The following is a 19,663-nucleotide window of genomic DNA, read 5'->3' as shown; positions in this document are numbered from 1 at the left end:
TTAAACGGTGGAAAGCGTCATTCGACGCCCCAACTATTAACTTACGCTTTCAGTGCAACATCTTTATAGGCTACTTCAAACTGTGATCTTAGTTACACAATCTAGAGATGGTTTCATACATCTGTTATGACCAGCAACACTCTTATGCAATTTCATTTTCAGGTGAGAGTCTAGGCAAGCAGTCCCCCAATGTAGCCGTAAAAATGGGGACTGGCCAAGAACCCCGGCTACCCCTGAAAAGCTTAGCAGCTAATCCGATAAGCTCCAGATTGTGTCCATAGGACCGAATATGTTTCTGTCTAAAACATACATGGCTATTTCCAGAACTATTGTTCTAACGCCAGTCTCATAGAGACGAAAGTATTCTCAGTGATACTTACGGGCCATTTACAGGAACAAAACAAGCTTGTTACTAACGCCCAACAGAGCTCCCTGCTGGAGCCCGATAGTCTGACAAGAACTATATAGGACTCAACTCCCCAATCTCACCACCAGAAAATATCAATTGCCTTACCTTAAGAGTGTGCCGTCAAAACACGATGTTGAAGATCTCTTTCAGCAAAACGTTGAATCCAATTTAAATCCAAAGTTTTTATCTCACGGTTGGAACCTCCATAACTGATGGTATATTTTTTACTACCATATTTCTCTTGAGACTCAATCAGGACGATGCAAGTCAGTATCCAGGCTTTATTCTTTTCAATGAGGGGCCTAGTGCCCCTCAAGGGAGAAAAGTACATGTTTGTGTCACCCCATCATGGGTTTCACCAGATTCTCAATATTCTCTTCTAACTTCTCTGACTAACAGAGACCATATTTAAAGTTACACACAAAGAAGGAGTGACCTCTAGGTCCAACCCAGTTTGAATATGCAATAGAAAGGGAGGATGAGGATTAGGCCTTCATCAGGTCTGGTCAGCTTCTATTATCTTTTAATTAAAACTACCCCCTTTCCTGGGAAGTCCTTCAGAGGCTTGGACACATGCTGTTCTACAAACATTCACACCTTGGTGATGGGCAAAAGGCATAAACAATGGATACACTGCATACAGACCAAAGACACACACACAGGGTACACATGGGTACACAATCACAAATGACCATAAGAACTATACAGTCTTCAAGTCATAAAGACTTGAATCATTAAACCATTCACATAAAATATGAATACAAAATATTCCCTTCAACCTCAATGTTTGTACAGCTTTGTTATATTATGCTATATATTCTAATGGATTCACAAACAACCCTAGCCGTAGGATAAAGACACACTAAGTTGACTTGACCTTCTCTTAACAGAAAAAGAAAAGAAAAGAAAAAACAACACAAAGAAAGCACAAAACAAAACAAAAGAACATGCCTTTCTTTACGAACAAGTGACTCCCGTGCATGTACCTGCTCATTTGTGGTCCTTCCCCGTGCCACCAGTACGATGTGGAAGCCGGTGAGGCCAGCCACCGGGATGAAGAACAGCCCTGCCACACACATGACTGCCATACTGGAGCAGGAAGAGTCAAGGACACAGAACTGTGAGTGTGGGATGCGTGCACACATACACACCTGCTGTTAGTATGACAGCATAACTCTCCAGCTCACTCACACTCTCTTACACACACACACACACACACACACACACACACACACACACACACACACACACACACACACACACACACACACACACACACACACACACACACACACACACACACACACACACACACACACACACACACACACACACACACACACACACACACACACACACACGAGAAACCATTCATGCTCCCTTCCTGCCCAAATTCATCTGCCATTCTTTTTCACAGTAACACAGATCCAGCACTCCTTCCCTCACTCCCACAGCTTGAGGCAAAGCCCCAGGAAGGATACGTGACGGCGGAGTGCGCTTGGTCAAGCTCCTGTGTGTGGTAAAGGATGAAGAGCAGGCCGAAGCCAAACACGCCCATGATGTGTGTGGTAAGCGACAGCAGGAACAGGAAGAAATAGCGGTAGTTCCTGCGCCCAATGCAGTTGTTCACCCATGGGCAGTGGTGGTCAAAGTCCTGTAAACAACACACACACACGGCAATTATTTGCCTTACCTACCATCATGTCCTCACAATAGGGTCATGAAAACGGCAGACAAAGAACGCAGGAGCAGCTGAACTTTGCCAAAGGAATGTGCCATAAAACAACTTCCTGTTTTGAGGGGCCTCTAACAACCTTGCATTGAGAACATGTCCGAAAAGAAACCTCCCTGATATCGTCACCACATAACATATTTACTACAGAGGGACTCTGCAATAGACACAACTCTTGCTTGTGTGTGCCCCTGCTTGTGTGACTGTTGATGTACAGTATAGGGTCGATGCCTAGCTATGTTAGGGTAAGTGCTGCTGATGCAAGGAAGAAAAGGCAAAGTGACTAGAATGTCAGATGGGAGACTAAATTATTTCAAGTGATCAATTCAAGTCAGATGGCACTCTGTGGTCTGCCTGATTGATTCTAGAGGAGAGGAACGGAAAGACTGAGAGAGTGCAAAAAGCAGTGGGAGTGGAAAGAGACGGTTTGTCTTTTCTGGGATGGCCGTGGCCTACTGCTTAGGGAATCAGACTTGTGGCCGAGGGTGGCTAGTTCGATTCCTGACTGGTGGGGAAAATGTGGGTGGAGGAGTGGTGGAACACCGCTCTGCCATGTCCACATCCCTTGAGTAAGACACCAAACGCCCAACTGCCCCCTGGGCATCACAGAAGTGGCTACCCACTATGGGTTTGTGTGTGTTCACTACTCACTGTGTGCTGTTCACTTACCACAGAGGGGTAAAATCCAGAAAAAGACTTTTACTCAGGTTTAATGCTATCTAGATAGATATATCTAGATAGATATATCTAGATCATACATGGGCAACATACGGCCCGTGGGCTTTCCCTGACCGGCCCGCGTAAGGTCCGTGAAAGAACAATAGTCAAGAGCCTAGCATAGAGATAATGCACGCAAATCAATATCGTTGCTTTTATTTTGAAAGCGATTGCTATTTGTACGCCCATACATTTGTGCATGGATGCATACAATGTAAACACCCTCACTGATGTGCTGGTGAATAGAATTTATGCTTCTGCGTCGACACAATGCAGTTGCCTTTAAGTCGGCGTAAACCTTTCAAAGTTTTGTGTCTTATGTCTGCGTCGCTCACCACCGCAAAGGTTGTCAGAACGAACTCCTGCTGTTTGTTGGCGATACGAAGTGTTAATTTCAAAACGTTACTGGCAGATAGATAGTTTACATTCGGATAACCCCGTCATTGTAACCAAAACATGTCTGAGTTTATTTGCAAAGCTTATGTTAGCGAACTAGTATGATGCTACTACAGGTTGCTTGAAGCAGCCGGCTCAACACACAGGGCGAGTTGACCAATCACAGTTTTCTGCATAAAGTTAAAGCAAAAACATAGCCTACATTTTTAAAATAGTTTTCTTTGTGCATGTTGATTAACTAATGACAGCCTACTATTGTCTGCTCCACATTTTCATAGTCTAATTCTGCATAGAGTTAATTTAATGATGGTAATGATTTAATGATGAAATATTGCTGAGTGTTGATGAAATGGTGGCACAGGCCTATGGTTGTACTGACTCCTTCACATTTTCATGGCCTAGCCTAATTATATAGATATTGTAGTACTTTTTTATATCAGTCTTTGAAAACTGAAAAAAAAATGTCAATGTCAAAAAATCATTTTCGAGAATGAGGATTAAATACTGGACATAGATTAAATAGCCTATTGCTGTTTTTCCTTTGTCTCTCTCACATTTTCATCTGTTCTTACGAGTAGTAAACAAAACCATATGATTTACTTAATGTTATACAAGAACAGAATAGGATTGGACAGAATTGAGTTCAGACTTGAGTTCGGTATTTTGGGTCCGGCCCTCCTCAACAGTCCCAGTTTGTCATGTGGCCCCTTGGGGAAATTAGTTGCCCACCCCTGATCTAGATAGATATATCTATCATTCTATCTATCTCTATTTTATATCTCACATTTGTGCTTATCTGTGAGAGTGTGGCATATGTGCGTGTATTTTAAATCCATTGCAGTAAATCCAAGTCTGGGTGCCTGTGAGTGTGATAATCTGCTGGCCACAGGTTCAAAGCATCATGTTTGTGTTTGTGTGTGTGTGTTTACCTCCACACAGTTGTCACAGACGGAGCAATGAGAGCAGCGTGGGGGCCTGTAGAAACGGCAGGTGGAGCACCACTTCATGCGCACCTGAATCCCCCGAATCTCAACTGTTTTGTAGAGGGGAGCCCGGAAATCATCCTCCTTGTCCTCGTCCTCCTCCGCTACACACAAACAAAAAGCACATTCTTCCCTTATTCCACCCACTGACCATGTGAACATTAAGAGAAGAACGCATTACAGACAAAACATCACTCCACTCTAAAGACAAAAGACAAAATATATTTCAATATATTTCAATATATCTCAACCAGTCCAGAAAGAAACTCACAATGTACACAGAAAAAAACTAATTAACAGATAAACAAGTAGTTGCGACTGACTACCTCTGGGAAAGATGCCAGGGTCCATGAAGGTGGCCATGCAGAAGTTGGCCAGCACAAAGAGGAAGATGACTCCATTATAAATGGGTACTGCAACAGAGAACTTTTCCGACAGCCATGGACACCTGCCCGGGAGACAGAGAGAGGGAAGGGAGGGCAGTTGAGACTGACAAGCATGGCCCTTTCCACACAACACAGAGAGATCAGCCTGTTGGGTCTCAGCTCATGATGACATGAACAGCTGAACCAGAGTCTGACTGACAGGTAGGTTTGTCTTTGGGAGAGAGGCCTCTAACGCAGCCAGGTTACAGTTCGGCAACCGGTTTAAGGGAATGGGCCAGTCACATGGGAGCAGGCCCGTGACCCACATTTTTCGGCTCTGTTCTGGGCAGAGGGCAAAGCTTGGGGGGCACAGACTAGTTGGCCAACACCAACCAGCGCCAGACCTCCTCACACTCACCACAAAGGGAGAGGGGAGACCATGGCGCAAATACAGAGGCGCTATATTCCCAGGGATTAAAGTGAAAAAAAATCGTTTGACTGAACTTTTTTCAGGCCATAAATCATACGTTGTTCATATCTACCTATAGAGATAGCACCCCTTTTGCGTCGCGACCTATTGGTTTTTAATGTACAAAAAGATGCAAACAGCAAAGTAAAGGGAGTATTCGCCTAATTCACACGGCGGCCATTGTTTAAACCAAAACGAGGCTACAGGGTACACTTACTATATAATTAATGCCACCTACAGGTGAATGCATAGAACATAACAATCCTATGGTTTGTGTACCCTGTAGCCTCGTTTTAACCGCCAATGGCCGCCATGTGAATAAGGCGAATTGAGAGTGTTCTTGATTGAGATTGAGTCTTCCTGATGAACAAAAATATATTTTAGTACCATCCCTGACCATTGCTGATTAGCCATTGCTGTTCTTTTCTACTGCAGCAATATTGTAGAAAGGCTTTAACACACTCTTATTTAATTACTTCAGGCCAAAAGTGTTTAAAGGGGAGATTTTTTTCTTGTTAATATGCAATTCAACACCAAGTTGGTTTGCAAGACTTCCCATTTCCTCATCAAAGTAACGAATCAGAACATTCTAGATATTGTTCATATTTCCATTTATTTTTTAACTTTTGACACCTGCCTTCCTTTAGCAACAACGCATCCATGACAGCTAGTGGCCTTGCCAAATAGACGCACACAAATCATGACGCTAATATGCGAGGTTCTGGTAGGCCTACTGGTTATGGTTTTGTGCTATAAATTAATAATATTTTATAGCAAAGTTTTAAGTTGACTATTTTAATTGTATGGTTATTTTTTGTCAACATACACTCACAATCTACTGTCGTTAAAAGTGAGGCCTAAGCAAAATAGGCTACAAGGCCGTCTGTGCGTCACAAACACGACTGACCCCCTTACTCGACAGTTCGCGATGATGACAATATTATTATTATTTTATGTTAACACGCTCAGTCAAAACCTTCCGTCGCAAATTGTGAAAAACATTGTTGTACATGTCATTACAGACGGGATAATACATTGCATAGGCTACGGTTTATATTGCGTCGCTTTACACATAGCCTAATGTTAGTTGCATTGATTAAAAACTGTAACAATAATAGTAGCCTACATCGGGTGGCATAGCAGGCTATCTGTTCTAGTCATAGGAGACACCCAAAATGAATGACCTCCCCTGACAAGAGTTTGCGATAGTAAGAAATTGTCTACATTGATGCACGGAAAGAACACAGCCGCTTCTTCTCCGAATTCGCACAGAGCTCACAATATCATATCCAAAAAAGTTAAACGGATTGGCCAACCTCATCAGCTGTCTTGATTGTGTCACTATAATCCAACTTTTAGACCGTTATAGTCCTCCATACGTGTTGTTGTTTTTTTAAGCAAACGCCCGAGAAGTGTGTAGCTACAACATAAACAAAGCGAAACTCATGGCTGACGTAGGCTATCTTCTTGAGCGGTCACTGACAGAAAGTTCTCAAGAACACTATTAGGTCTTTAAACATTTACCTAATATTTGTAGTTGCCTTAAAAAAGGGAAAGCAAAAGGTGATAGTCCCCCCCCCCTCCTATTTTTTTTTCTCATCGGATCTGCATCGATCTCAAATATGACATTTCTAAAATCAAATTGACGGAAATCCGTGCAAAATGAAGCATTATAAGAAAAAACTATGTATGTTAACAGATTGCAAAAAACTGGTAATTCTAAAACATAATGCAAAGAGAAAGTCCATGGACAACAGAGGTGGACAATACAGAGAAAGCAAAATAGGGAGGGCAGAGAATGAGATTTTTTTTTATCCGCTTCGGTGACAGATGTTGGCCTATTTTCCTCCTTTTTTCAGCACTTAATCTGGAGGATAAATGAGATGTGACAGATCAACAGGAACAAATGGAGAGAGAAACAGAGATGGGAAAGTGTCAAATTGTGCCTGCATGAGCACTAGGGACTGGCTCTGCAGTTACTGTTATGAGAGAGAGTTAGTTTGTGTGTGTGTGTGTGTTGCACTGGGAAATGTGTTCATGCATTTGTGTGGTCTATTGCGGCTTGTAGCTAAAGTGCAACACACATATGCTGTATGGATGTATTTTAACCAAGTGATGCGGAATCTACTCAAAAAAGTCAGTCAAGCCAGACTAGATTCCTGGTAGACAAAGAAAGAAATTTAAAGAAAAGCAAGAATAAATAAACACCACTTAAAATTATGTTGTGCCTGTTAATGGGGGCAAGGCAATTTATGAGATTTTGTAGTGTCAGGCTATCGCTGCTTTAGTCCAGGCACAATTTTGAGAAAAGTCAGCAATTTTCTCCCATGGCCAACATAATCCAATATTCAATGACCAGCAATAAACATGTTATCCTATGCATTGACATAATTTTAAACAACAGCCAGAATTACCTGTGTTTTTACCATCTCACTTTCAAGTGCTATGTGCATGTAACTGTGTTGATTACAAAATGGTGATTATAGTCACACTGTTTGTGACTGGTCTAACTGCACGCTCGTCTGTGAGAGGACAGCTGCTACGGTTACTCACGTAAAGCAGAAGAAGAGTGTGGTCGATCCCACCAGGAAGGCAGTCGCCGCGGAGACGGGGACATAGCGGCTCGGCCGGAAGGGTCGGTGTGGAACCGAGGCGTGTGGCGGGGGAGAGGGGCCGGCCACACCCCCTCCACTCTTACTGCCACCCGCCATCACCTACACCCGGCTGAACCGCAACACAGCCGCACACACACACACACACAAACACTCACTCACACAGAGGGTGTGCAAGTGGACTGGAAAGCGATGAAGAGGGAGAACACAAGGCGTAGGGAAAAGAGAACCCAAAATGGTTAGAGAAGGAGCACAACACGTCTCCCTCTACATCGGCTCGGGGGCTTTAGCATGGTCAAGAGACAGGACGACTGGGTGGAAAGAAGCAGAAAATGAAGAAGAATATAGAGGGGAGGGCGACTTTATCCTCTTTAAATATCAAAGTTGTGGTCCGGGCACTTACTTGAAAAATAAAAATGCCCCAAACATGTATGAGTTGTATGAGGCAGCACTTCTCCTTGGATTAGCTAGGTATTGGATTTGTCTTTTGAAATGTACAGCTTTACAGGGAGTTGATCAGAGGATAAGTGGAAGATAGTGGAGCTGCTTTAATGGCTGATATACTTGACACAAACTGATTTTTTTGGTGACAAATGCACTAAATAATGCAAGATAAAAGCAAAAAAAGGCTTAGTGATAAAAGAATAGTGCAACGGCAATTCATCAATATAGATTTGCCATATGGCTTAAATTAGAATATTTGGTTTTAAAAATAAAACAATGAAAACAACTGATACACCCAGGCAAAACGTCAGTAAGAAAAATCACATAGGCCTAAATTCTGGATGGAGTCACTCTTCCTTTCAAGGAAGTAGGTCTCCAAGTTCTAGTAAATCTATGCCAATCAGCAAGTAAGATGGAACAACTTAATTGTCAGCGTCACACCTAGAGTGACAAATATTGAGCAAGTTGATTTGGTTCTGCTGAGTGACAGTGTTACAGTACCAAGATGAGCAGAGGTAGAGGGTGACCCAAACTGGTGGAGTTAGACTTCTGTGGCGCTATCAGCAGCACGTGGCCTATGTAGTTATGGGGCTTTGACCGTCAGGAACCAATATTTGGTACACGAAAGACAAAGTGAAATGGAGATGGATATAAGGACGAAGAGGGGGAGCAAAGAAAAGAAAAGAAAGAGAGATAGATAAAGAGAGATACAGACAGGATGGATGACTTTGGTTTTTCAGGGATGGGCTTTTCACTCCAGTCCTTCTACAAGTAAGAAAAAAAAAAATTAAATTAAATTAAAATTAAAACAAAGCTCAGTCACTCAAAAAATGACAACTGGTCCAACAACTGGTCCAGCAGTTGAGGTGGTTATCCATCTGTACACATGAAAATCAGATTTAAAAAGCACAACTCCAGTCTCTCAGTCTCCCAGTAAAGTAAGTGGCCCGGAAACCTTTAGCTCGCTTCTGGATCGATCCCAAGTTCTGCTTGTCCGAAGATTACTCATTCCCCAATCCAACAGGCAGGGCAGTGACTACTAAACAAACCCCACAGCAGCTGCTCTCACAGGGGGGGACGCATGTGGTGGGCAAGGGCCCCAGAGTTCTGCAGAGAACCACAGGTGCCCTGACAGATCCTCAATGCCCATTCAGCCTTCACAGGGGGCAGACACCTGCTGAGCCCACAGGTTAGGATAGCTTGTGCTGCAGACGGCAGAGAGGAAGGCAAAGGAAGGGGCGGCAGCCTCCAGCCACTACCCTCAGTGACAAACGCACTCCTTCCTCACAGAGAGCTCTCTCAATGCACACACAGACACACACTGTCCCCAAACGTAAGCTGAGGAGTTTTTTTTCCCCCACAATGGAGACAGATGGCAGATTGAATTTGGTTAAAAACAAACAAACAAAAAAAAACAAACAAAACAAAAGGTGGCACACAGCCAGTCCTCTGGGGTGTGGTTGAGGATTTCCTCTTGGTGTTTAGGTCAAGCCCAGCTGTTGTCTCTTAGAAGGTGGGGGGACACGTCGCGGGGAGTAGGGTTATATAATCAGCTTGATAAGATACACTTCCCCGAGCCATTCCGACACCTCCTTCCCGTGGGTCAAAATTGTGGGAATGTGGGGAGCACTTAGGATTCCTGGTGCTTTAGGGACCTGGCGAGTGTCCGTGTGTTAGTAAGAGTGTGTGAGAGAGATGGAGCTAATCCCTTAAATGGGAGATAAGTCCAACAGGTCCAACAGTTGGAGTTGTGAGGACACTGCAGCCTGCCTGAGAAAACACACGCTCTTCCGTGACTGAGGCGTCGTGTTGCTGACAGGCACTCCTGTAGAGAGCGAGAAAAGCAATTAGTGCTCAAACAAGCTAACAATGAACAGGACAGTTACATATATCCTATATAAGTAGGTTATATAAAAATATGGAATAAGGCTACTTCAAAACTTGACAAACATGTTTTCCGCTGGGTGCACACACACTTTACATTACTTTAAACCACTTTGGACAAAAGCATCTGATAAATAAATAAATAAAACAGTAAATGCACAATTACAATGGACCATTTATCAAAACTAAGGATGCACTAGTGATTGCGAGTCAAAGATTGTTCTAAAGTTAATGTTTATTTATCTATTTGCTTAATTAAGAACTCTGACCCCTATCCATGCTTAAGGCACAGCTGTTTGAAATCAGGCCTGTCTAAAGTAATACTCTTGATTAGCCAAGTTATGTGAGGTCAGCGAATCAAGATCAGTTCAGTCGCAGAGAAGGGAAAGGGGGTTGGGGTGGGCAGGCTTGGCAGAGGAGCCCCAGGAACTGAAGCAAAAACAGCAAATACCATACGCCATAGCATTTCTAAATTGTTGTGTAGGCCCACTTTTTTAAATGTGAAAACATATATTCACAAGGTATGAAAGTAATCCAAACATATATGACTGCCTAAGAAAATAAAACCTGTTGCCAGAATGGTATTTATGTTGTCAGTATGGCCTCATGGCAAAGCCTTTTCACAAAAATTAAGAGTAGGATGATGAGCAATCTAGCACTATTTAAGACTGATGATATGGTGAAATTGAAGGCTTAAGGCCACATTGATTATGACTAAACTCTAGTTAAACCCATGTTGGTGTTAGGCTAGAGGTTATAGCTATACTACACCACATAGCCCTACAGACAGTCAGAGAGGGAGATTGCATGATGGACAGAATTTAGGGGAAACAAAATGAGAGCAGAACTACTCACAGAGCAGAGCTGTTATTTGACCTCATTAAACAAGTCAGTAGTAGGTTACGTCATTCATGAGGTTACGGACAGCAATACCAATATACAGAGCTTCAGTGAAGTCAGTGCATGTATTTAATTTCATAGCAGTAAATGAAATTCAGAATGTCAATGAATTTAAATTTATTAGCCGTTTCCGGACATAACATTTCTAAGAACATGTCGAGCACCGAATCATCTAAATCTGCAACGCATATTCCATTAACATACGACAGCTGCAAGTGGTTGCAGCATCCATGCCACAATTGGGTTCAAGTGCCTGCAGGGACCCAGGTTGCAAATTCCAAAATTCAACCAATCACAGTCCTTTATGGTCTGCGTCGCCTCGATGTGAGGTTAGATATTTTTGGAGGTGCGCTTTGACGGCGGAGGCCTCGGAGGCCAACGATTCAACGTAGAAGCATAAAATTAGCAAAAAATTAGGTCATATTTTGGTCACATTTTAGTATAAGAGCTTACAAATATGTTCTTATTTCTTAATTTTCCAAGATTAAAAATTTTATGTGAGACAATATGAATCTTAAATGTTAAGTGAATCTTAAGTAGTTGCTATCATAGTTAGCAACTATGCTTTTGAGAAACAGACCCCTGGTCGGGACCAGGCTAGCTGCACAGAATAAATCCCTATAGTAAATTAAGGCCATCTCTTTTGTGAAACCAAGTCAAGGCTAAATTCACCCAGGATATCCCAGCTTAATCCCTTATCTAAATTTTGTGAAATACCCCTCTGGAAATTGGAACTACAAAGCGTTGAAGGAGAACTTTGGCGATTTTTCACATAGATCTCTGTTTCTCGAGGTCACGAATAGTGTCGATACGAGAGAGAGAGGAAAAAAAAAAAGAAAATCAGTGCTACCTAGCTTGAGTTGCTACATAGAAAGAAAGTGCAGGGCTCTACACTAACTTTTCTTTTCACTTGCACCCAAGTTAGCAAATTTAGGAGCAAAAACGAAAATTTGGGCACAGTCCTGTACTTAACAACTTAGACATAATGTAGCCTAACATTACACTGCAGCCTTACAAACATGCTAATGCAACAACTTTTACAGGAAAGAAAATGTAAAGAATATTAGTGTCTACTTTATTTTTTGTTCAGTTCTATTTTTCTATATTTTGTTTTAATAACATCATGCATTGCCATATTTGCAGTTATGGGGGCTTTTCATTTGAAACGGGCTATCCTGTTTTTTTTTGAGTCTGCCAATGCTGGATAGCAGAAGTGAGAAAAAAGAAGAAAGTTCATTCTAACTTAACGATGAATTAGCGATGCACCGATTGCAATTTTTGGGCCGGTTCCGATTTTTCATAGAGTTTCACCTGCCGATACCGATTTTAGCCGATTCCGATTTCATTTCTTCTAACCATTTTACAGCACACACAAATAGTTATTTTCTATCTTTTCTTTAATAGAACATGTTAATATGGAAATGTAGTCAACATATCAATAATGAAATGGAACCGGTGATTAGACAGATTTTTCTTCAAGTCTAACTTCAGCTGCAGTATCAAACTATAATGCCAGTGTAATTATAATGCCATATGCTATAATGCTATAATGCCAACTACAGTGTGGGACATTCATTTCACAGACTACTAATATAAATCACTGTTATGGAACATCCATTTTTTTTCTTCTCACATCCAATATCGAACTAAAGATATAAGATTTTCATGATACATTTGAACATGCTACCATGGAACATATTTTCATATGCATTGATGAATTTATGGGAGGGCGAGGGAAAGGTGGGAGTAGGCTATCACGCAAACACAGGGGAGGAGAAGTGCTAATAGCGATTAGGTGCTCCACCATATATGAAAATAGCGCACGTCTGTTTTGCTGTGAAAAACCTAAATCCAAATTCCGGTTAAATGGATCAATTAGGCTATAGAAACTGCTATTCAGCTGATTCAGTATTCAGAGCATCAGTTTTCTTCATTGTAGGCTACAATGTCAAAAGCAACTTTTGTTTGCCTTTCTAATAGGCTATCGTTTGTTCACTTTCACGACATCCACTTCTCAATCTGCTAGGCCAGGGGTGGGCAACTAATTTCCCCAAGGGGCCACATGACAAACTGGGACTGTTGAGGAGGGCCGGACCCAAAATACCGAACTCAAGTCTGAACTCAATTCTGTCTAATTCTATTCTGTTCTTGTATAACATTAAGTAAATCATATGGTTTTGTTTACTACTCGTAAGAACAGATGAAAATGTGAGGGAGACCAAGGAAAAACAGCAATAGGCTATTTAATCTATGTCCAGTATTTAATCCTCATCCACGAAAATGATTTTTTGACATTGACATTTTATTTTTTCAGTTTTCAAAGACTGATATAAAAAAGTACTACAATATCTATATAATTAGGCTAAGCCATGAAAATGTGAAAGAGTCAGTACAACCATAGGCTTGTGCCACCATTTCATCGACACTCAGCAAAATTCAAAATATCGTTAAATTAACTCTATGCAGAATTAGACTATGAAAATGTGGAGCAGACAATAGTAGGCTGTCATTAGTTAATCAACATGCACAAAGAAAACTATTTTAAAAATGTAGGCTATGTTTTTGCTTTAACTTTATGCACAAAACTGTGATTGGTCAACTCGCCCTGTGTGTTGAGCCGGCTGCTTCAAGCAACCTGTGGGTTCACAATTCAATACAAAATGCAGCCTGATTATTCACAGTAAACATTCCAAATGGGGATGTCCAGAGATATTGCCACTCATGGAATACCTCTCCTCCAACCTGATAATAATAAATAGTTTGACCGGACTTAACTGAAGTATAAAACGGCACATTGTTATTGTATGTAATATATAATTTATTAGTAGGCTATTTAATGCAGTTGGAATGGGGGGAATTGTGAATAGTTTTGTTGCAGGTCAATTGTAGGTGTGTGCCCCTAAATTTTCCGCTTGTGCTTCTAAACCTGTGGTGATCATGCATTAGGTAGCCTGGAAATCCAGACCCAAATCTGAAAGACTCGAGGGGCGGCACCAAGCATGCATCTGAAAACTCACTGCATGCAATTGGATAACACTATGACCAATTTTTACTGACTGATTCCGCACTTGTTCACACTAGTTCGCTAACATAAGCTTTGCAAATAAACTCAGACATATTTTGGTTACAGTGACGGGGTTATCCGAATGTAAACGGTCTATCTGCCAGTAACGTTTTGAAATTAACACTTCGTATCGCCAACAAACAGCAGGAGTTCGTTCTTACAACCTTTGCGGTGGTGAGCGACGCAGACATAAGAGACACAAAACTTTGAAAGGTTTACGCCGACTTAAAGGCAACTGCATTGTGTCGACGCAGAAGCATAAAGTCTATTCACCAGCACATCAGTGAGGGTGTTTACATCGTATGTATCCACGCACAAATGTATGGGCGTACAAATAGCATTGATTTGCGTGCATTATCTCTATGCTAGGCTCTTGACTATTGTTCTTTCACGGACCTAACGCAGGCCGGTCAGGGAAAGCCCACGGGCCGGATGTGGCCCGCGGGCCGTATGTTGCCCATGTATGTGCTAGGCATAGCCCTAGTCTATGTGCAGTAAATAGTTCTAGTATTTTTTTTAAAGTGGAGTAGAACTACTAGGGCTACTGTATGTCGCTGCTTGTTGACATCTTATTATCATGTAGCCTATGATCGCTAAACATCGAAGTCCGATATCAGTCAGTAAACATTGGTCGTAGTGTTATCAATTACGTTGAAGTGCGGAATCAGTCAGTAAAAATTGGTCATAGTGTTATCCAATTGCATGCAGTGAGTTTTCAGATGCATGCTTGGTGCCGCCCCTCGAGTCTTTCAGATTTGGGTCTGGATTTCCAGGCTACCTAATGCATGATCACCACAGGTTTAGAAGCACAAGCGGAAAATTTAGGGGCACACACCTACAATTGACCTGCAACAAAACTATTCACAATTCCCCCCATTCCAACTGCATTAAATAGCCTACTAATAAATTATATATTACATACAATAACAATGTGCCGTTTTATACTTCAGTTAAGTCCGGTCAAACTATTTATTAATATCAGGTTGGAGGAGAGGTATTCCATGAGTGGCAATATCTCTGGACATCCCCATTTGGAATGTTTACTGTGAATAATCAGGCTGCATTTTGTATTGAATTGTTAGACGTGAACGTTGCTGGAGAATCAAGTTATTGAGAGAAAGAAATGGAGTAAATGGAGTAGTTGAACGTTCAGATTAACATCCAACGCTTTGGATGACATCTAGAAGATACTGAAGATACAGTATCATGTCATCTGATTTTTTCCCTCCTCAACCATGATAATTGCAGGTTGCACTATGCGTGAGCAGTTGCTGAAAATACTTGTACTGTCTCAAGAAATTCTAACAAAATGAGACCATTTGTTTGCAGTCCGGAACCCTGTTCTGTCCAAGCAGCTAACAACAAGACAACCTGGGTATGCAGAACTTCGTAGTATGGAACAAGATGACCTCAATATTTCTCACGTTTTCAACTCTACTCTCCAAATCACTTCACAAATGTTCTGTAGGCTGAGTTAGGCAACATTGTGACCGATACAATCTTGCAGTCAAGACAAGCCACTACGGAGGCCCTGAATGCACTTCTGACTCTGATGTTGTTGAACCGGACCATCACAGATCTTCTAAGACTGACACAACAACAAGCCTGGTGAGCCTGTTTGAAGACCCGGAGGTTACACCCCAAGAGGCTGGCAAAGATCAGACTGTAGAGGGATGAAAATTCATAGGATATTTTAAGAGACTGCTGAAGACTGAACACAGCCTTACCGCCTGGACTTTCAGCATGCGGGACAACACTTTATGCACTATCAAGAATATTCCCCAGATAAAAAATGTCAACAATTCAATATATCAGAACAATAAAACAATCACAAAATGTGTTAAATTCTTAAATATAAGGATTATTTGCAAATATTTCCAACCAGTCTCTGTAAATAGAGAGAATGTCAGCATCAACAGGCCTAGCTGATATAGTTTCAGTACTACTACAATACCTTTTCAATAACTTAAATGTATTACAATTATCATCCATTAAAATTGAATATTAGGTCATCTCCTTATCCTTACGCCACCATTACTTCTGGGGTTCATGAATCCCTTGTTCACAATTCAATGTTTTAGTTCACTCTGTCCCACCTATAACATCTGTGTACATTACATGTCTTTGTCACAAGAATCCAACATTCTATTGTGTTATTCCATTGTTACAATTTGGCCCCATATTTTAATGAGTGACACTGACACAGGCATGGACACATTGCAGCTTCACTATTTTACATATTAGTCAGTGCCCTGGACAAATTGCTGATATACATATCACTATTTCTAAATCACAGAGTTAACTTTCATTTTCATAGCTTTTTCTGAATTCCATAACATTGGCCAAGACTAATATTTTCACCCCAACTTAAATCGTGATCTTCACAAACTTGGCTAACAAAACATGGCATTAAGTTGCATTGGAATATGTTAAGACTGTTAGTGTGTTATTCAGAAGTAGGATGGTGTGGCAAATGAAAAGCAAAATTGCTTGTAAAATAATAGTACATCAAAGTGGTTTCAACCCTCTCCTGCCACCCACTGCCTTGTATGTTATCCATCATTCCATATTCTACATGTACAGAGACATCTGACAGAGAACCCCTGATGTGTCATGAATTATTGTAAGAAGTGAATAAATAATGTTTTCATCACACAAAGTACACGGTGATGCTTACTCTTGACTCTGAACAGTTAACTACACCACTGAGCCTGAAAACATATCAAAACTGTCCCAAAACCACCGTGGCGTAATGTTAACTACAGCTCTGAAGCCATTAAAGGGCAATCCAATCTCATCATGCTCTATACGTACTGTACGATTTAATAAGGTGCAGGCGTTACAACGTTTTCATGCAATACTAAGCTATGTTGCCGTCACATAACTATAAAGCCAAAGCACCGCTTCTAAATGTCGTCTCCGAAAAGTTTGATGAGGTCTGGAAACGTTCGCTGTGCTAACTGTTACAAACAAAACCATTACGGCTATAGCATACGCTTGGCTAAACCTCTCTACCGTTACCACGTAGACTACGAAGAGAGCACACTGATGACCACGTTAGCTCCAACTTCACCCAAAGCATACATTCCGTGACCGCTTCTGTTCGTAAAGACTCAGATTATCTCTTGACACTTCGATGAAAATGTCTAGTGTTTGTCTCCAACGAATGCTATACAGATAAGTGCAACTACTCCACAAACTAAACGTTTCAAACTGTATGTTAACGTTAAGCGAGTATATACATACATGTTATATCGTATTCGTATTAATTATCCAATAGAATTATAGTTCCCAGTGAATGAGCATACATCATCTGCTTGGTATGAACTAGACGGTCTATTAATTTAGGGTGTGTTTTCGTTGCGGCTACACATTTCATAAGGCCACAAGACGAATCCTCGGATTTCCTTGATCCGTCTCCCTCACAGGGTTGCGTTCCCACCTCGACAATCCTTGTGGAGAAGACCGATGTGTCACTTGGCCCAGGGTGGGCAAGGCAACCAGTTAGAGATCACTCTTGCGTTACCGAATTGATGCATCGCATCAGTATTTGGACTGGAAACGTTAGCGGTTACTGCAAACCAGGGTGTATTAACATGATCGTTAACCAAAATGATTGCTTGACAACTAACGTTATCAGTAGCCTACAAACGTCAACCACTTAGTTGACAGGTTGTGCTACGTGCAATTTATACTGTAACGTTAACAAAAAATCAATACGTTTACGAGTAATTTCAGTTACCGGTGCTGACCAGTTTCCCTTTCATGTGCTCTTGTTAGTTTTATAATTAGACTTAACGTTATATATCAGTCATTAACGTTACCTTACAACAGGACAGTTAATCACCATAAACGTTAAGGTTAATCAAGATAGCGAAACATTTTAGAATTTCACGACAGTGTGACGTTCTCTGTAACGTTATGGAGATAACCGGCTAACGTTAACTTTACACCGTTTCAACAATTTCATATCGCTTATTTGTTTACGACCAAACAAGTCGGCAACAGGTCCCTAATTTACCAGCTAGATTGACAGATAAAATTAGTTAGCTATACATAAACAGTTAACCTGCCATCCTGCTTTATTAACGTTAAGGCCATAAGGCTAGGTAACAGTGCACTATTAACGTTAGCAGCTAGCCACCGCTCATACACTGTGGCCAGTGAAAATAGTGTACGCTAACGATAGTTTGCTAACGATATAGCTGCTAGATTCTAGCGTTAACGTTATAACATTGGTCAAGTAATAGCCATCTCGGTTGAACTGACAGGTAACGTTAACGATAAAGTGCACAGCAGCCAGTTAAGTGAGTAGATTCATGCAACGTAAGTTATTTAACCTTAACGTTGTCACTAACTTAGGACAGCAATGTCAGATACTGTCAACGTTACAGTAGCAGCTAACTGTACATTAACGTTTATGTTCTCACCGATTCTTCTCACGTTATGTCGTCCAAAAGAAACAGGAATTGCTCTTCGGATTGCCTGTGATGGTATGATGTAGATTTTGTATCAGTCCGTACCAACCTTCTGTATTAAATCTGGTCAGACCAAAACACATAGCATGTTTAGTCATTAAGCTAACATTAACTTAGTTGTGTTAATGTTTGGTAACCAGCGCATCTGGGTTGTTAGCAAGCTAACTTACTGAAAAGCTAGCTAGCTTTGATAGCATACCTAACCACCTAGCTTTAGCTATTAGCCATCTAGCTTTAGCTTTTCCCATCAAAATGTAATGACATTTACTTTGTGAAAGGAACACAGCATGGACTATTGTTTCATTCGGTAGCTCTGCCTGTATCCATATCTCGCTGCGAATATAACGAGCTGTTTCTCACCCTATAAGAATGATTTTCGGTTTACTTAACCCAGGTTGTTAGGACTGACTAGCTTCCAACGCCTTTTCGTCTTTTAACCAGTTACATTTTTCGAATCGCTTCGGTCCACGAGCCTGCCCGAACGATCTTTGTGTCCCGCCTATTGTGCCACTATTGGCTGAGTTGGAAGTCAATCGAAGACGGACGACCAATAGAATAGCGTTTACGCTTTTTACAACCAACCTAGAGGAAAATGTAGGCTACGCGCAGTCTTGGGGTAGTGTCCATTGGCTGCATTTATGGTAGTGCCAGCCGAGAGCCTAAAAGTCAGGGTGCACACATAGTGTCCCACAGAAGAACCCCATAGTACACACATAGTGTCCACAAAGAAGACCCCACTTTCCCATCGCTAGGCACGGGGAAGCAATGATTGGGCTATTGATGTCAGAATAATGTTCATCACGTTTGTCTTTTAATTTCCCATGTATGTAGTTTGGCAGAGAACCTGACATACAAGTGTGTGTGCCCAAGCTACACCACAGAGGATTACTGACAGCAGGCTTTTGCAGATAAGCCCACCAAAAAGGGCCTCTACTCCTTTATATCCCTACAAAGCTGATCGACATCTGTCACCACCACCAAGCAGACATAATGATATAAATCTCAAACTATAAAATCACACAAACAGAAAGAACTTCCCAGTTCAACATGCACTGACTGCACAGATGTACCAAGAGCTGTTTCAGACATGGCGTGCAGACAATGCCGTGGTAATTGGGTCTGGATGTCACGCGTACTCGAGTGTTCAAACCCTCACGCATGGAGAAGGCCCAGATGGGTCTTGTTCATACCTGAGTAAGTCTGGGTGGTT

The 19,663-nt window shown here is 41.5% G+C and overlaps 1 protein-coding gene across 3 annotated transcripts in view; it reads right to left on the bottom strand.

Moving 5' to 3' along the window:
• zdhhc5a (zDHHC palmitoyltransferase 5a) overlaps window positions 1–18,885 on the bottom strand; it is a 36,201-nt gene extending 17,316 nt beyond the window's left edge. Inside the window, exons 1-7 of one of the 3 annotated variants that reach the window (XM_076293913.1) lie at window positions 18,814–18,885; window positions 18,406–18,516; window positions 7,625–9,952; window positions 4,564–4,685; window positions 4,184–4,341; window positions 1,891–2,063; window positions 1,396–1,498 (exon numbers count right to left, since the gene is read on the bottom strand). In XM_076293913.1, coding sequence (XP_076150028.1) covers window positions 1,396–1,498; window positions 1,891–2,063; window positions 4,184–4,341; window positions 4,564–4,685; window positions 7,625–7,782 — 714 coding nt within the window. In that variant the 5' untranslated portion in view covers window positions 7,783–9,952; window positions 18,406–18,516; window positions 18,814–18,885. The other 2 variants (XM_076293912.1, XM_076293914.1) reach the window with 2 other exon arrangements.
• Between the last annotated feature and the right edge of the window lie 778 nt (window positions 18,886–19,663).

Source organism: Alosa pseudoharengus, unplaced genomic scaffold (genome assembly GCF_046254945.1).
Source record: "Alosa pseudoharengus isolate Yale_2024_CS ecotype anadromous, Long Island Sound unplaced genomic scaffold, YU_APseudo_1.1 YU_APseudo_1.1_scf_2, whole genome shotgun sequence".
NCBI lineage: Eukaryota > Metazoa > Chordata > Actinopteri > Clupeiformes > Clupeidae > Alosa > Alosa pseudoharengus.
This window is presented reverse-complemented; position numbering and strand designations above follow the sequence as displayed.